Here is an 18,498-nt window from a genome sequence, read left to right as displayed (position 1 = left end):
GAGGAGGAGGTGGGCCCCCCCAGGCAGTGGGGCCCACCAGTGGTTTCTCCTGTACCCCTGTGGGCCAATCCAACCCTGCCATAAATTATTTGAATTGGTCCTGGACCACCAATCCAAGAAACCCCTGCAAGTGCACCGATGCATCCCAGGGTGCCACAGGCCAGTTTGAGAACCAATGCTGTATGTAATAATCGCATTATTTGGAGTGAGGTGTGATACTTTGTAAAGAGTGTACAGTTACATTTACAAAGAGGAAGCTACATCTCACTGACTGTTCTATTAGCAGCCCTACTGCTATATTGTATGTTCTCTTTAATCAATGACTTTGTATTCTTTGGCTGGAAAGGGAAGTTTGAAAGAGTTCTCACAGAACAGCCTATGCCAAAGCAACTCTTATTAAATCAATCATTTCAATAAACTAACACGGCTGATTGTAAAACTTCCTAAACCAGGGAGGCTGTGAGCAGCAGCATGTGCTGCCAGTAAGTCCGGCACAGCCCTACATGGCAAGGGACCCCAGGCTTCCCGTTATCAGCAGCATAGAACAACTGAATAGAGCACGCTGCACCACCACCCACTACATAAGCAGCATAGGGTCTGACTGAGGACGGAGGAGAAGGCAAGGCAGCAGCTAATCTAGGAGATCTGACGTCATGAGGACCTCAGGGGGAGGAGGAGGTGTGGAAGGGAAGGATGAAGCACATACTAGGGTCTCCAGCCAGAGAGGAGGGAGGCTCACTCACATTTACACAGGATCCCATCGGTACTGAGGAATCTGCCTGAGATTATTATTTTTATACATATATATTAATATTTTTTTTTTACTTTTTAGACTTCTGCAGGAAGTTTTCTTTCAGGCATCAGTTTATTTACTAAGAGCTCGCGGACGAGTTACATGAAACTTTTCTTCCACAGTTTTAAATGAATCCAGACCTGATGCGGCGGCCGAGGCAGGGACCCAGCTTGTGGACCGGGCTCTTTGTGATTCTCGGTGTGAGCCTGATGGCAGAGGCCACCCCGCAGCTCACCTATCACCGGCCAGCGCAGAGGGGCAAGTAAGTTATTACCACTGGTAGCAGCGTTTCTCCTTCCTCCCAGTATTACATCGTTACATCGCCGCTTCCACACGCGGGAGAGCAGGAGCTGCTGAGCCCAGCACGGACTCTCATTCTATCAGGGGGTCCGCTAGCAGCGCACGTTTCCCAGAACTCCTACCTGGAGGACCGCTGGATTCATTACTGACTGAGGCATACGTCCCCGGGACTTAATGGTAGGAGATCTGGAAAACATGTCCTGTCAGCTATCACCAAGGTCCGTGTTGAAGATATTGCATACGTTTGGTTTGTTCTTTAATAGTTATATCAAAACTATATACAGTATATTAGAACCAGAGTTACAGGACACTCAGCTGTTTAGTGGCATCATACAATAAAAGCACAATGTTGTTCAATAGTAGTAAGTATAATGAATAAACTGCTCAGAGCTATTGGTAAAGGATTTTTCAACAATTTGTTATGTATATAGTTATACAGGATGATCTGGCGCTACTGTTATGTAGGAATTGTAATCTAGAATTGCCTGTGAACAGCCTTTAAAGTACAGTATTGACACAAATGAAAAAAATATTACTACTTTCCTGCAGACACAGTATGTGCTATCCTCACCTGCCATGCATTGTCAGTGCACCTCAAACTCAATCCACAACATACACTAACAGCCCAGGTTATAAGGATATCCATGCTTGAGCACAGGTGACTTAATTAGTACAGTACTTCAGCATTTTTGATTTAACATCTGTGGTCAAGTATGGATAGCCTTAGAAAATGGACTGTTACTATGTTTTGAGGTCCAAGTTTTACAAGCACTGGTCTATAAGATTGAATTCAAGCTGTTTTGAAGGCTGTTCATTTTTTTTTTTCTTAGTTGTTTTTTTTTTTTTGTATTTTAACTTTTTATTTGACGGTGAGGCACTTTAACCTTATAAGTTAATATATCTGTATAAAAAGTATAATGATACAAACTAAAATGATACAAACTAAAATTATATGGACACAATTTCTGTATCTACACTTATATTATTTCTTTATAATTGCACTCATAAATGACATAATCATCAAATATATGTTAAATCAATTAGAGATAACCAATTTGCTGTTAACTATGTAATGATTTGCATTATTTATGGGCTTAGACTGGTTTTATGTATATTTAGTGTATATGATCTAATTCTCAGATCCTGCCACCTCTGCTGGCTGGCACTTTAATGCAGTGGTAGGCAACATGACATTATCAGGGACCTATGAACTGTTTCTTGGTTCCACTAGAGGACCAGACAGTACCTTTGTAAAGGAGTCCTCAGGTTACATTAGCAGAATCAGAGCATGAAGCAGTCACACAGCCCAAAACCTAGATAAACCTATAACTGGCTGGTTGAGTAGGTGATCACCATTTAACCATGAACTAATCTGCTACAACAGCTTGGATGGTTGTAGCATGTTGTTCCTGGGTTGCTTGTTGCCTGGTTCTACATTAATGACTGCTAATACCTGCAATTAAGTAGTTATGTTCTTCAGTCATGTCTTTTATACATTGTCCTACAGCCACTCCTTGTCGCCTCTAGACTTTATTTTCCTCTCCTCTCTTAAAAAGAAAAAAAAAACTATACTTTCTTTGTTCATGACTAAAGTAATAGCGTTACACATGTAAAAAGTGATAGTAAAGAACTTTCCTCCCTGGGTAGCGTTTCATAGAAGGAACACTGATTCTGACTGAGGAACCTTTAAAATTAGTGGAATCTACTTATAGAGTTCAGTTCTAATTGAGTGTTCCTAAATAGCCTTGTATTACAATGACTATAGAATGTAAGAATGTAGTAATACTGTCTGCAGACTGCTGGCAGATCTCCTGCTCATTCTGCTGCTTCTCCTCCCTAGGAACTGGTGTGCATTCATCGTGAACAAGAATGTCAGCTGCACGGTTATGGAGGGGACTGAGAGTTTCATCCAGCCTCAGTACAAGTGTGCCTGGAACCAGATCCACTGTCAGCCAACACTGGCGTAAGTGATTGGGAAGTCATTGAGTAGGAAATAGAAGCCTGGGAATGACGTTGCGGCCAGTGTTAATTAGGAAAGTGTTAGTTTAGTGCGTGTTTAAGTTATACACTAAGGGCTGTATTCAATAACTGTCGGAAGCTGCCGTCTTGTCGGAAAGACGGCAGCTTCTGACAGAAATAGGTCGGAAGGGGTTCCGACCTATTCAGTAGGGGCTGATTTTTTCTGACAAGTCGGGAACTCCCGACTTGTCGGAAAACACGTGGATTGGCGGAATAGCCACCAATCCACGTACTTCTATCGGAAATGGGGCCAAATCCAACAGGTTTTGGCCCCCTTTCCGACAAACTAAATCTGACTTGAAAACAAGTCGGATTGAGGTGAGGAGACAAGTGGTGCTGCGGTCCGTGGGGGAAGCAGAGATCGGCGGCCAGCGGGGGGAGCTCACTGTGGGGGGACATGGCGGTGGGGGGAGGCACTGCAGGAAGAGACCTCTCCCTGCAGCGCCTCTACACGCCGCCACAGACATGTCCCCCTGCAGCCAGATCCCCCCGCCGGCCGCCGATCTCTGCTCCCCCCGCTGCCCAGCCTTCCCCTGCCTCCGTTCACGCCCGCCGCCGTCTGCACTCCTGGCCGCTGCTGTCAGCGCAGCTGCTGACAGCAGCGGCCATCCATTGAATAGGGGTTGTCGGATCCATTCCGATAACTGCATGTCGGAATGGATCCGACTTTTATTGAATATACCCCTAAATGTTCTGTCACAGACACTTCAGAATTCTACCCACTGATTAGAGAGGAAGGTCCTTTATATACAGTATGTTGTTTATTTATTAACAGTTTCTTATATAGTGCAGCAAATTCCGTTGCGCTTTACAATTGTTCACTGTTATTCTAACACAGTGGCGGGTGCATATGTTGTACTGTTGCCTGGAAAAGAAAGACTTAACAGCAGAACTTACTTATACTGTACACATACACTATGTAGGGTGAGTTTTTAATTCCACTTTATAAATTGGAGATTTGTGTGAAGGAGCTCTGTATTAGCACAAGCAAAGGCCACATACAGTATATAATCTCACTTTGTGGTGGCTAACTCTCTTGTGCTAAAGTTGTATACTTTCTGTAGTATCTTGATATTGGAGTTCTGTAATGAATCATTAAAGTAGTTTGGTCAAGAATAATTCCTTTATAAGTGCATTAAGCTATGATTGCATGAGAAAGTGACGCGTAAGGCAGCGTATTACCTATGAGGGTATCCGGATGATAGATGGACAGTGTCTAGTTAGACAGTCAATAGATGGACATCGTATGTTAGATAGACATTAGGTCGACAAGGTCAGAAGTTCGACATAAAAAAGGTATACTGTATAAAAGGTCGACATAAAAATGGTTGACATAAAAAAGGTAGACACAGGTTTTTTTTTTAAATTTTACATCTTTGGGACTATTTCATACCTTCTCTATCCATGTCGGCATTGAGTTGGTTATAAACCTTGTGGCAAGCGCAGCGAGGCGAGCGGATGCCTTTCTACAATTGGGGGTCCCAGATGACAAAACTATCCACACGAACCAAAAAAATGGTGTCTAACTTTTTTGTGTCGATCATTGTCATATCGACATATTGACCACGTCAACATATTGACCCTATCGACCTTTTGTACTATCTTTGACCCTGTTGACCTTATGACCCTGTCGACCTAATGTCTGTCTAGCATGTGGTGTCTATCTATTGACTGTCTAACTAGACGCTGTCTATCATCCCACACCCACCTATGAGACTGCACAGACCTCTTACACTTATGTTACACAATTGTAATGTCATATGTACCACTAAACAATCATTTTCCTACTGTAACTAGATTTCCTTAACCAGTTCCATATACAGTACCAAGCCATTTCCTAATAGCCTGATCGTCATATAAAAGTGGCATTGGGTAATAAGACAGGGTGGAAGAGTGAAAGGACAGGAATTTGAATACTAATATTCCTGACATGAAAGAGTTGCCCATACAGTAGGGATCAGTCAGCCAGGGTCAGCTGAAGAGGTCTGTAGAAGTTTACAGCTTAAACACTTTTTTTTTTCTCACTGATGATTTGTATATAATGACTTTCATTAAGCCAAAAGAAAATGGAAAGGTAATTTTCTATTCAGTTGAGTATATTTTATTAGTAACAATTGTTTGTAGTATATAAGTGATGTTTCTGCCTTGTCTTGATGCCATGTTATCTTACAATCTTCCCTAGTGCTCCCTGTAACAGCCAGCTCCTCCCTTACAATCTTCCCTAGTGCTCCCTGTAACAGCCAACTCCTCCCTTACAATCTTCCCTAGTTCTCCCTGTAACAGCCAGCTCCTCCCTTACAATCTTCCCTAGTGCTCCCTGTAACAGCCAGCTCCTCCCTTACAATCTTCCCTAGTGCTCCCTGTAACAGCCAGCTCCTCCCTTACAATCTTCCCTAGTGCTCCCTGTAACAGCCAGCTCCTCCCTTACAATCTTCCCTAGTGCTCCCTGTAACAGCCAGCTCCTCCCTTACAATCTTCCCTAGTGCTCCCTGTAACAGCCAGCTCCTCCCTTACAATCTTCCCTAGTGCTCCCTGAAACAGCCAGCTCCTCCCTTACAATCTTCCCTAGTGCTCCATGTAACAGCCAGCTCCTCCCTTACAATCTTCCCTAGTGCTCCCTGTAACAGCCAGCTCCTCCCTTACAATCTTCCCTAGTGCTCCCTGTAACAGCCAGCTCCTCCCTTACAATCTTCCCTAGTGCTCCCTGTAACAGCCAGCTCCTCCCTTACAATCTTCCCTAGTGCTCCCTGTAACAGCCAGCTCCTCCCTTACAATCTTCCCTAGTGCTCCCTGAAACAGCCAGCTCCTCCCTTACAATCTTCCCTAGTGCTCCATGTAACAGCCAGCTCCTCCCTTTTCCTTAGTTGCTTCAGTTATAGTTGGGATATGTGCAGCTCAGAATCCTGAAAACCAGAAGCATAAGCAATGAAACCACTGCTTGCTTTCCCTTAATGAACTCCAGCAGCCACCTGGAACTCACTAAAAGTCAATTAATTCCTGTTGGATGCTGGGGCTTAGTAACGAGAGACATTCTGCACTGTCACTGTGCTCTACCCAAACTGTTATTAGCTTTGCTGTGGACAAGAAGGAATAGAGGGCCTAATTCAGACCTGGTCCCACGCAGGCTATTATTTACACTGCTGCGACCAGGTAATCACCGCCTACAGGGGAGGGGATAAACGCTTTGCAGGGGTGCGATGGGCTGTGCAGTTTGTTTCTGCACAGCCCAGGACTTACTCAGCCGCTGCGAAGATCCGGACAGGTGGTAACGTCAGGAATCCTTCTCTGGTAATGGCTGGGCACACCTGCGTTTTTCCAGACACTCCCAGAAAACGGGGAGTTGCCACCCCATCTTCTTGCGATCGCCGGTGTGATTGCTTTCTTCGCTAGATTTGTCGCTGCCCGTCGCCGGCGGCCGATGTGCCTGCACATTGCGGGTCACACGCATGCGCAGTTCAGACCCGATCGCACGGCTGCGAAAAAATGCAGCGTGCGATTGGTTCTGAATGACCCCCAGAGTCAGGAGCTGCCATCTGGGTGAGAGTGAGAATAGTGATCAAATAGGAGCTCAGCCATTGTTTTCTTCAGAGGTAGACATTTGCATCTTCTTACTGGTAATTAGTTTTGGTTATGCTATATTGTAATCATCAGATTCCACATTGTACGCTGGTCTTCAGGTAGTGCTCTGTATCATATACTTCCTAGCACTCTGTATCATACAGTATATTGATTAGAAGAATGGTTCTGTATAGAACACTTATAATAAGACGGGTCTGGGACTCAAGGTCGACACATCTTAGGTCGACGCCTGAAATAGGTCGACATGTACAAAAGGTCGACATGGAAAAGGTTGACATACGTTTTTTATGTTTTTTTGGTGTCGTTTTCTCCGTAAAGTGACCGGAAACCCCAATTAGTGCACCCTGTCCCACGGTGAGCGAAAGGTGCCTCGCTTCGCTACTGCTGCGCTCGGCACAAGTTACCATTCTCAATTGTAGTCCACTTGGATCGTAAAGTATGAAAAAGTTCAGAAAGTGGAAAAAAAAGTGAAACTCATGTCGACCTTGTCCATGTCGACCTATTTCAGGCGTCAACCTAAGATGTGTCGACCAATTGGTGTTGACCTTTTGTCCGGATACCAATAAGACAGGATCTGCAATTTACATTGCTTACTTACTATATGTGACATTGTAAACATACAATTGTATGTTTCATACTTGCCTACTCCCCGGAATGCCCAGGATACTCCTGAATTTTGAAGACTCACTTAGAATAGCGCTCTCATTATCCCGACAAGATGATGTGAATCATGTTGCTAGTTGCTACAGTATTTCCCCTGCACTTTCCTTTCTGATCTCACCTTCAGATCTTTCAGGGGAGCCAGTATGATATACCGTATATTATTAGAATATATTTTCCAGATGGGTTGCATTGTCTGTGTTTGTAATTGCAGTCTTTAATTTCTCTTTGCTGAATCATGCTCACACCAGGCAAACTAAATCCACATGTTTTTGCCTCATTCTCAGCAACTTGAATCCTATTGGGAGAAAAGTGCTAAATAACATAATTACTTTAAATTCAATGCTCTCCCAAATCACAGGCACTGAAGAGGGAGTTCACCCAAAGTTGGGCATGTCTTGTTTATTTTGTCCCGACTCTGCATGTCTAAATATAGGAGGTCTGGCTCTTTACCATGTTCCCTGTCCTGGTGCAGTATATGCTATATATTTTTGGTTATCTTTGGAAGTTACTGTAAGTGAGGATGGTAAAAAGGGGATTTCTGTTGTGTTTTATTGTCCATATCTGCCCCTGAATTGATGTATTATAAAGTTAGTTGATTGCTCACATAGTTGTTCCAAACCTTCGTAGCTAGTAACCACTTCCCAATTATTATGCAGTAAATTGATGCAAATAGAAAAATACATTGTATGAATAAAGGTAACTTTATATAGGTATAGATAATAAGTTAAGGAATATGTCCACCCATATAAGTATCCCAGTCTCCAGCCAGCATGTCTGAGAGGAAAGAATCTGGGAGGTCCTGGAGAGCTGCTCTCTGATTACTTGAGTAGAGCAATGTGGTTATAGACAGCCATGCTATGCACTAACCTACATTCATATCCATGGAAAATCACTCTCTGTATGGTAATTAGTGGGGGTTGTCTTCATGGCAGTTATCTCTTGTCTCCAAAAGTGTCTGTTAATTAATGCACTGCACAGTCAGTCAGTCATTCAATAGTCTTATCCAAGGAAATGTGTGTATGCATGTATGTCTGTATGTATGTGTGTGTATATATATATATATATATATATATATATATATATTACATTTCCTTCAGTGCAAGCTGTAACAATTTTACATATCTTTCTATCGACCTCAATGTTATTTTATTATCCTGACCGGATCCCGGACTGACCATATTTGTAAGTACTGTGTGTTTTTATTACAGTGGCCCAGATTTATCAAGCCTTGGAGAGTGATAAGTACCACGGTGATAAAGTACCAGCCAATCACCTCCTAACTGTTATTTTTCAAACACAGCCTGTGACATGACAGTTAGGAGCTCATTGGTTGGTACTTTATCACCGTGCTATTTATCACTTTCCAAGGCTTGATAAATATGGGCCAGTATGTTTATTCTGATGGCTGTAACTATAATATTTATATTTCTGATACTACAGACAGCAACTGTTAGAGCTTTATCTATATCTTTCCTTTAGCCGCTGTTCTCTGCTTTTCATTGTAGGACAATAGCAATTCCATTCCAGGTAATTACTCAGTACCAAATTCTACAGATGTGAATAAGCAATGCATTTATATGTTTGCAAATAAACCTAAAACATACATAATACTGCATTGTCTACATAATATGGAAATCAGAACCATACATTGGTGTTAATTGCTTTCTGACAACAGTAGATGGCACAGACAATGAAATGATTGAGGTCATAGTACTTGCTCCACCTATTGGCCTGTATGAATATTGCACGTTGCTGAAGGGGATCATAGCACAGAGATATTATTAGGCTAAAGAGCTAGCATTTTGGAGTATAAAATAAAACTGACTTTACACATTTACTCTTTGTTTGCAAGCCTGGCAACTTTAATATAATAATTGACATTAATATATACGTAATTCCTATAAATAACTTTATAAATTGTGAATTATGTGGCCATTAATTCCTGTTGATGAGTTCTGATCTGAACACTTTAGCAATTATTAGGAAGACTAGTGTATTAGGAAAAATTCATCCCCTGTGAACTATTATGGGTATTAGAAGTCAGATCTGTATTTATGTCACAGCTTATATGACTATCATTTATATTAGGGCGTATACTACATACATATTAATGGTAGTAATTCATTGCTAAAATAAGTGGTGGGACTCCCAAGGGGTGCGGCCACCATGGAACCTATAAAAGGGGGCATCATAATGTTTCCTCCTGAGGCCCCTTCTCTGCTTTGAAAAGAATCATCAGATCTCTACCATCAATGGCAAAACCTCCGACTGTTGGTGGCAAACAATCAATGGATGTTAGTCATCGATGGCCATTCCTGCATACCGTGAAATGAATTGCCTCCTTACAAAAAAAATTAACCCTCGTGTGAATGTGGATCCATATAATAAGGAACATACATTGTACATTCCACTGGGACAATTACTGATGTGAATGAGGGATATATTCTCTGTAAAGCGCTGTGTAATATGAGTACACTATATAAATATGTGGTAAGAAATACACACTGCATGTCCCACTAAGTGATGCATCTTCTGTGGTTTGCATGCCAGCAGCATTTGACAAGGTAATTTATCATTATTTGTATACACCACCAATTACACAACACTGCCATCAGCATCAGTCCCTGCCCCATTGGAGCATTCAATCTGGTTTCCATAATGCACAATTACACACACACACACACACACACACACACACACACACACACACACACACACACACACACACTTTTAGTCCACATCCAATTAACCTTACTAACCACTGTGCTTCCCATTGTTTATTTAGATAAAGGGACATGCAGATAAATTGGAGAAAAAAAATCTTCCAGAGTTTGTATATACAATCTAATGCCTTCACTGGATTATTTGCTTCCAATAATGTTTAGTACTACAGATAAGAAACACATCCTTGTCATTTGTATTTGGGGAATCTGCTGTCCCTTCCTCTCTTGGTAAGGGGGGTACACACAGAGCGATAATCTAAGCAATCTGACTAGATCGCTCCGTGTGTAGCCCTAACAGCGATAGCGATGCGCAGCCCAGCGCATCACTATCGCTGGTGCTAGATTGGCCTGCATGCAGGCCAATCTAGCGGGTCGCTCACTTCACCCGCTGGGTGAAGTGAGCGGCCCCCCTGTCTCCCCCCGCATGCTCAGTACAGATCGCGCTGTGCTGAGCGGCGGGAGAGATGTGTGCTGAGCGGTTGTACATGTGACTGTGTGTGCCAATAGCTGCTGTGTGGTCTATGCGGGTCATTCCGACCTGATCGCCCGCTGCAGTTTTTCGCAGCGATCAGATCAGAATTGCGCATGCGCCAGTGCCGCAGTGTGCCTGCGCATGCCGTACGGCCGAAGGCCGTCGTTCAGCAGCGATCGCCTCTGCCTAATTGACAGGCAGAAGCGGTCGTAGGGCGGGAGGGGGCTGTACGGTGGAGTTAAGACGCCATTTAGGAGGCGCGGTCCAGCCAACGCAGGCGTGGCCGGACCATTGGGGGGCGGGCCGCGGCGGCTGCATGACGTCCCACGCAGCCGCTGGAGCTGCACTGGCCGAGAGTTACTCCACAAATACAAAAGCATCGCCACTGTGTGATGCTTTTGTATTTGTGCGGGAAGGGGGGGGGGGGGCGGACTGACATGCGGGGCGGACTAGCCCTGTGCTGGGCATCCCCCCGCATGTCAGGGAAGATGATCGTAGCTGTGCTAAATTTAGCACAGCTACGATCAACTCGGAATGACCCCCTATGTTCCGTGTATTTCACACACATTGCTATCCCTATATTCTGTACTCTGAAGGGGGCTAAGTGCATCATGGTTCTCATATGATATAGTGTCTCACAGGATATACTACTTTGGTATTTTTCTCTGTGTGTTTCAGTCACCATATACCTCTTAGATTCTCTGTGCTCTGCTTTACAGTCACACTATACAGGGTTTTTTTGTCAGGTATTTTTCTGCTTTTATTGTACTAGTACACCCTAAGGTTACGCTTACAGGGTGGTAGATCTATGGCTGATCCTGCACCATGCAGTGCTGACGCCACTGATTGCTCGGAGAAAAACATTGCAGCTGAGGCTTCAGGTACTGGGGGTTCTATACCCCTCAGTCAGTCTACAGCACCGGGGGCACTCCAAGACCCACCTCGGGCTGCTTTCTCTAATATACTGACTATGCTAGTAACTAGACTTGCGCCCCCTGTGGGACATCCTATGCCATTACAGCCACATATTGTCCCTGCAGTTAATCTGCCATGGGCAGATACTCTGTCCTCTCAGTTACAGCAATTAAATCAGTCTATGGCAAAACAAAAACCTAACCCTCGCCCGCCTAAGAACAAGGGGTCCTCTAAGCGGGCCAGTACTTCCTCACAATCCACACATGTAGAGTATGCTGTATATGGTAGTAGCAGTATATGGAGGATGGTGGTACCCTGTATACAGGGAGCACTGTATGGAGGGCTATAGGGGTACAGTGTATATATAGGGGAGCATATGGAAGATAAATGGTGCATTGTATATAGGGGCAGTATATGGTGGGGGGTGTAGTGTACATAGGGTGTGTGTGTCTGTGTCCCGAACGGATCTCCGTCAGGCATCCTCCAGTGGGCGACGGCGCCACCACACTGGTGACTATATTGAAAAAATCTGCATCTCTGTCTCCACTGTCCCTGTCTGCCCCTACCCCCCCCCCTCTCTCCAGTCGCTATCTGCCCCAATCTATATATATATATATATATATATATATATATATATATATATATATATATATATCACCCAATTACAGAGTACATAAACAAATAATCAAAACAGGAAAACAGCAACTTACAGTTATAGGACAAGTACACGGTAAATATACATAGCTACATCAGCAGATAACACTGAAATAAGTATCAGGTGGCAGAGGACTGCTGGAGTTGGTGCAGTTGAAGATTATTAAAGTAAGAGAAAGGATAAGCACATGAGGGAAGAGGGCCCTACTCGTGAGAGCTTACATTCTAAAGGGGAGGGGTAGACAGACAGGGGTGACACAGACGGGGTACACAGAGAGCGTGGAACAGAAGATTAGGATAAAATTTGGCTGGGTTTGGTGAAGAAGTGGGTCTTGAGAGCGTTTGAAGTTTTGTAGAGAGGTGGAGAGTCTGAGGGGGAGAGGTAGGGAATTCCAGAGAATTGGAGCAGCACATGAAAAATCTAGGAGGTAGGAGTGGGAGGAAGTAATCAGTAGGCAGGAGAGTCGGCGTGCATTAGCAGAGCGAAGAGGACGGGTGGGAGTGTAAGGGTAGATAAGGTCAAAGATGTAAATGGGAGAGGAGTGGGTGAGGGCTTTGTAAGTGAGTGTGGGAAGCTTGAAATGGATTCTGAAAGGGAAGGGAAGCCAGTGAAGATCTTGTAAGAGAGGAGAGATGGACGTTTTATTTATATAAATAGCTGTATATGTGAATTGGTTGCACATGCTGCTTGTGGTGTCCTGTTGTTTACAACATTATGTGATGTCTTGACTAAGATCACTTGGATGTGATCGAAACGTCGACTTGATGATCTGATAATTAAAGCTACATCAACTTTTTTACAAAAAATTGGTGAGTGCCCTCCTTTACAAATGACTGTCTATTGGAATTAATCGTTCCTTGGAGTGGAGCACCATCTCGTGTGGACTTTGATGGGCAGTTTAGTGCGGATACTTCCTTGCTTTTATATATATATATATATATATATATATATATATATATATATATAAATTATTTTTTTTAATAGTATAGACTGTCCTTTTTATTGTCTGGCCGGACAACATGTGGAGCAGCCCTTCTGATAACAAATACACTGCACCCAGGACAATTGGCCAAGCATAGACTACAATACTAACAGGAGGAGCTGCAGCTGGAGGGCCAACTCCCAATTACAGCCTCTTGTGAATAAATGAAGCTGTTTGGCCCACATATGTATAGTTACGCCCCAGCTGTATGGTAACTATTGTCAATGTTAAAAGAAAGTCCATTTAGTTATATTTCCTATCACTTCCACATTGTCAACTTTTTTGCTGACTTCTGGTGGAAAAAAAAGCATTTATTAAATATGTTTCCAAACTACTGATGTCTGAGCTGAATACTTGAGTTGAGATGTACAGTATCCATTTACTGTAAAAGATGCAAATCTTAGCTGGTACATGTCTCTTTTCCCTTTTCACTATACTAGAGCTTCTCAGGCAACTACAACTGCTGATGTTTGTTTTTACTTTGTTATAAGCTCTTTGTAATGGTACAGTTATTTCAGTGGACATCTGCAAAATGTGGTATGCTGATGCATTATCTTTATTTATCTTAGAATAAACAACCATAGCTCTTTAACGCAATCACAATGTATTCATAAACCCAAACATCCCAGTAAGCTTCCTTTTTTATTTATTTATTTTAAATATTAGTTTTTATTGTTTTTCAGTTGGAAAACGGGAAAAAAACAAGGACAAATATAAAGAGAAGGGGAGGGACAAAACAGTGGGTAATACATAGATCCCACACAGAAATCTGAGAAAAGAGCACAAATGATGCCATAGACCACGTCTTCGGTACTAGTAATCCCCCAGTCATTATATATGCTTTGGGAATCTACATGCAATAGCGTGCCCAACGGCACAAGGGGGGTTTAGTATATTCTGAGAATGCTGACATGGTGATGTCGTCGACAAGCAGGTTTCAGCTAAAACCTATCCGTGATGCTATTGTCAACATTTTCTACATGATGACGTTTTGCAGATAAAGACATTGTAACCATGTCAGCATCATATTATTCTACATTCTGGTCTCCACAGTATGAATGTCACGTATTGAGTGTTGACGAGACTGAATAACCACAAGAGTAATCATATTTGGCGGTTTCCAGGACTATCAGCGATATATTTGTGCCACCAAAACCATTTTGTTAATGGCCCTTGTTTATTTAATATATCTGATTCATAGAGGACTTTTGTATGATTGTCGATTAGAATTAATTATCCAGTGAGTATTGCAGTTGGATTCTGCTACTCTTTCTCTAGTAACTCTGCTTATCATCTGTAACACTGTCTTTTTGTTACCATCCTCAAATGTTTTCCATTTTAAATGTAATCCCTATATTTGGGATTTTATGTTGTCAGTGATTCAGGCACTGCATCTGATTAACACATTACTTTCAAGGGAGTGCATGTTGTTTACTGGCCACATTTTCTTTGATATACAAGATGTGAAATCCAAGTCTTTACTGTACAATGATCTATTGTCTGTTTCATTCCTACTTTCCATTACTTGTCCTTTTACATATTCACCAAGTGTTTTAGACAAATGTGCGTTGTATGGTACAGTATAACTGTGGGTTTTTTATTCACTTTTTTGTATTCTTGGATCTCTTCCTTAGACCCTGGCCCCGATTGCTGTGTATGTTGGCATTTTTTACTCTGGCTTTTGCAATGTATTGGGCAAGATTTGGCCACTGGCTTGATGGTAAAAGTTTCAGGAGTTCTCACTGTGCCAGCATTTTATAGAGACCTGGCATCTGAAGCGGCTTGTAGTCTCGGAATTCCTCTGAGGGCTGAGGAATTCTAATACTTAGGATTTTCAATTATGTTATTTTGTTACTAAATGGTTCCACTTGCTTTGCAAGCTCCTAATTTATATATAAGACATGTATAATGTAAACATTTTGCACACCATACTTGGCGGAATTAGTCCATTCAGCATTTTCCTGCCACTTTACCAGAAATAAGAGTAATCTGCTGGTGAGATAAAATGCACGTCTTGTATCTTTTGTTAGAGAATACCCAAGCAAGACATACAAGTAAAGGCTAGATTTGTTTCCTTCTATTAAATCATGTTACTATATCTGTTTTAAACAGGTTTTAAAGTACCGTACATGTAATACATGAACAGATTGAGGATGAAATGGGGTGACCTTGATCATTGTAGTACTTGCTATTCCAGCCACCTGCTTTACATTCATATATCTTCCTACTTTGGAGCTCTGACATTTTAGGAATACTATTTAATGAGCTTTCAACCTTACCAGCATTTGGTGATGGCAGTGCCCATCTAGGGCAAGGCACCAAGCACTTGCCAGACCATGGGTAAAAGACACATGCTACTAGGTGTGACTACTAGGTCGTTCTGCTGCCTAACAATATCCACATCCCAGCTGGGTGATGTGATTCACAGCAAATCCCATCATTGTAGTCCCACTCCCACAGCACAGTGTCACGCATCGATGGGTTTTGCAGCAGGCGGTGATGATCTCCCATCACCACACCTGCCTCTGGACCTCCCACTCCCAGAGGGCAGCAGTAGAAAGTGTGTAGGGATGTAGGGCCACACGGGCCTGGGACTGCAAATGATCATGGTCCTCTTGTGAGACACAGAGGAGCTGTGACCTGTGTGGCTAGAGCCATGTGGGCGTGTACACCCCCCTACACGATCAGCCCCAGTGTCACCCTGAATCAGTAAATATAGAAATATGACATTATTTTCTGAGAAAAATAGAAATTCAGTTTTAGTACTTATGAATTATGGCTGACTTTGTAGCCAGCTGAGCAACTATCATGATGACGGGCCTATTTGTATTGGGAGGCCTGGAGTTCTAGTCCCATCTGTCCATTTTGTTAATCTGGCCCTGGGTTTGTATATTCGTACAACAGCAACATTCTTATAAAGTGCTTTACAATCAGAGAGACTATTCACCCATTTCTTACCCCTGTAGTGGTTACAGTATTATTCCCTACCCCCAGCAAGCCAGTCTAAAACATGTGCGCAGTGCTAAGCTAAGGAAGTTTACTTAGACGTTAAGTTATTAGTATGTTTTTGTACTGTGGAGAGGGTTCACTCAGTGGGAAGGAACACACATGATCCCCAGCTTTTGCTGCTTGTGTTACATGTAGGCTTTACAGGGGAATATAGCGTCACACTGAATAAAACGGTATTGAGTTGAATCACCCCTGATGCTGTGTTGCAGCTACATTGTGCGTCTGTGGCTAGATGTGTACGTGTTTTCAGTCAATAGTAAATGCCTATCATGTTTGATTATGTTTCTTCTCAGCTATGTCTTTGTATAAACAAGTTTGGGCATGGTTGGACCCAACTTAAAGGTTGCATTGTCAAGGTCAAGGATTCCCAAACTGTAGCTGTACTAACATTTGTATGTCATACTGGGCTAAAAGTGTTTTAGTATGCTGTATCCTAATAAGAAATATGTGTAGCCATGAAGTTTATTTGTAACATATGGTATATGGAACATAATGGCAGTTGGTTCATGGAGCCTAACGGTATGTGGACTGGCAGTTTGGCAGCACAGCTGGGGCAGCCTAGGAGAACACATGTTTAATGCTATTTAAGTTATTTTATTAAAAAAATGTATGCACATGTTGCGTCTTTATCTAATCTGCATAGATAAAGGTACATTATTGCATTTGGGGGTTATCTGGTTCTTTGTAGTTCTCACTTTTCTTAATATGAAGTGGAAACATGATACCAACAATAACTTCAAAGGGAAGTTGGGAAATGTTACTATGAATTGTAAATTACTGCAGGAATTCTCAAGTCTCTTGTAACGCCCCACTGTGTTTATAATGTGTTTTCCCAATGTAATGGCTACACTGTCACATTAATTGTTGTGTTGACACGTCTTTTATGTTGTGTAGATTGACTGTTGTGAAATGTATGTGTGTGTATGTATATATATATATATATATATATATATATATATATTTGGACTGGGTTCTTTCAATGTTGTGTTGCATGTATAACCTCCTGATACTACTGTATAGTATATCAATAATGGGGATCATGTAGGTGGTGCAGATGTGTCATTCTACACCTGCATCCTTACACCGTATGGCGCGAGATGTCGGAGAGGGGTAGTGTACCCTCTTTTACTTTGAATTCGATATGCGCATTTTCTAACAATACCACTTCAAAAGGTCAGTAAAAGGAGGCATGACCTCGCGGTTTGCAGGGTCATGCCCCTGATATGCAGTTTTAAGGGCGTGGCTGTGTGTCATGCTCCTATTTTTCATCATGCTGAGGGCAAGGCCAGCACTTTCTTATTTGCATTGCAGGTGTAGGTGCAGTGAAACGCCACTCAAAGTGTACTAGAGATGCTGGGACTTTAACCACACAGGGATTAGTTTTAAACATGTACATTAGCCTGAGAAGAGCGGCACCTACTGCATTGTATACAGATTCAGTCGCACAGATAAACAAATGTCACACATGTAAAATGTATCAGTGCGAGCTTGCAATGCAGCTTTGTCACTCCCGGATTTATTTATGTGAATAAATGTAGATTTTGAGTGAAACAGTTTATGAGGATACATCTGTATCTTACCAGAAGGAAACCTCTTTATTATTACCAACATACATTATTATCTGTACAGTAACCCATACTGTACATGGTCATCGCTCTGTAACAACCCAGAAAAGACAAATGTTTCATATATTCAAACATTTATTTCTTAGAATATTAATGTATTAATTGTCTTCCTCCTCCTATTAGATATGTGGTGAGTGAAGGTCTGTGCTGCTGTGGACCTATGTATAATGTACTGCTCACTACGATAAGATACTGGACTTGATGGCACTGCCACCAGATGTATCAAGTAGATGATGTATACTCTATATCTTATTCAGGCTCAATATTCTCATTCATTTTCTCATCTCTGCTCTTATTCCTTATTCCTCTTTAAGTGTCCAAAGCCATTCTGGAAGAGCCGCCATAGGGTTCATCCTATGGTCACTCTTTACGGTCCTGTAGAGATGAGATGTAGAGACTGAAGTGAGGACTCCTGTTAGTATGTTTATGAGGCTGTATTTAACCTACATTTCAGGCAACTACTTTCAATCATCTTAACTTATCTCTTTCCCCTTCTGGTCCCCATTCCATTCTCCTTCTTTCTTGCATCACTTCACAACTTGTCACCTACTCACCTCTTGCCCTTTCTGTCAACCTTCCTTGCCTAACTATGCTGCATACATACGGCATCTCTTTTCCTTCCCTCATCTCCTGGTCTTATCCCAGACTCTTCCTCTTCCCAGCTGTTCCTCAGATCTCCTGACACATGTCTGCCCAATTACAGCCTGGGTGCTTTAAACCTGACCATGTATGTCACTTCACATGTAGCATGCACTTTACCTAA

General features: G+C 42.4%; 1 protein-coding gene across 2 annotated transcripts in view; it reads left to right on the top strand.

The window, feature by feature from the left end:
* Positions 1 to 570: 570 nt before the first annotated feature.
* Positions 571 to 18,498, top strand: part of EMILIN2 (elastin microfibril interfacer 2) — an 84,096-nt gene continuing 66,168 nt past the window's right edge. Inside the window, exons 1-3 of one of the 2 annotated variants that reach the window (XM_063923553.1) lie at positions 571 to 763; positions 916 to 1,055; positions 2,934 to 3,056. In XM_063923553.1, the coding sequence (XP_063779623.1) occupies positions 922 to 1,055; positions 2,934 to 3,056 (257 nt within the window). In that variant the 5' untranslated portion in view covers positions 571 to 763; positions 916 to 921. Of the gene's footprint in view, positions 1,056 to 2,933; positions 3,057 to 18,498 lie in introns of both variants that reach the window. The other variant, XM_063923551.1, reaches the window with a different exon arrangement.

The sequence above is a fragment of the Pseudophryne corroboree genome, chromosome 5 (genome assembly GCF_028390025.1).
Source record: "Pseudophryne corroboree isolate aPseCor3 chromosome 5, aPseCor3.hap2, whole genome shotgun sequence".
Lineage (NCBI taxonomy): Eukaryota > Metazoa > Chordata > Amphibia > Anura > Myobatrachidae > Pseudophryne > Pseudophryne corroboree.
The sequence above is the reverse complement of the archived record's forward strand: the minus strand, read 5'-3'. Positions and strand labels throughout refer to the sequence as shown.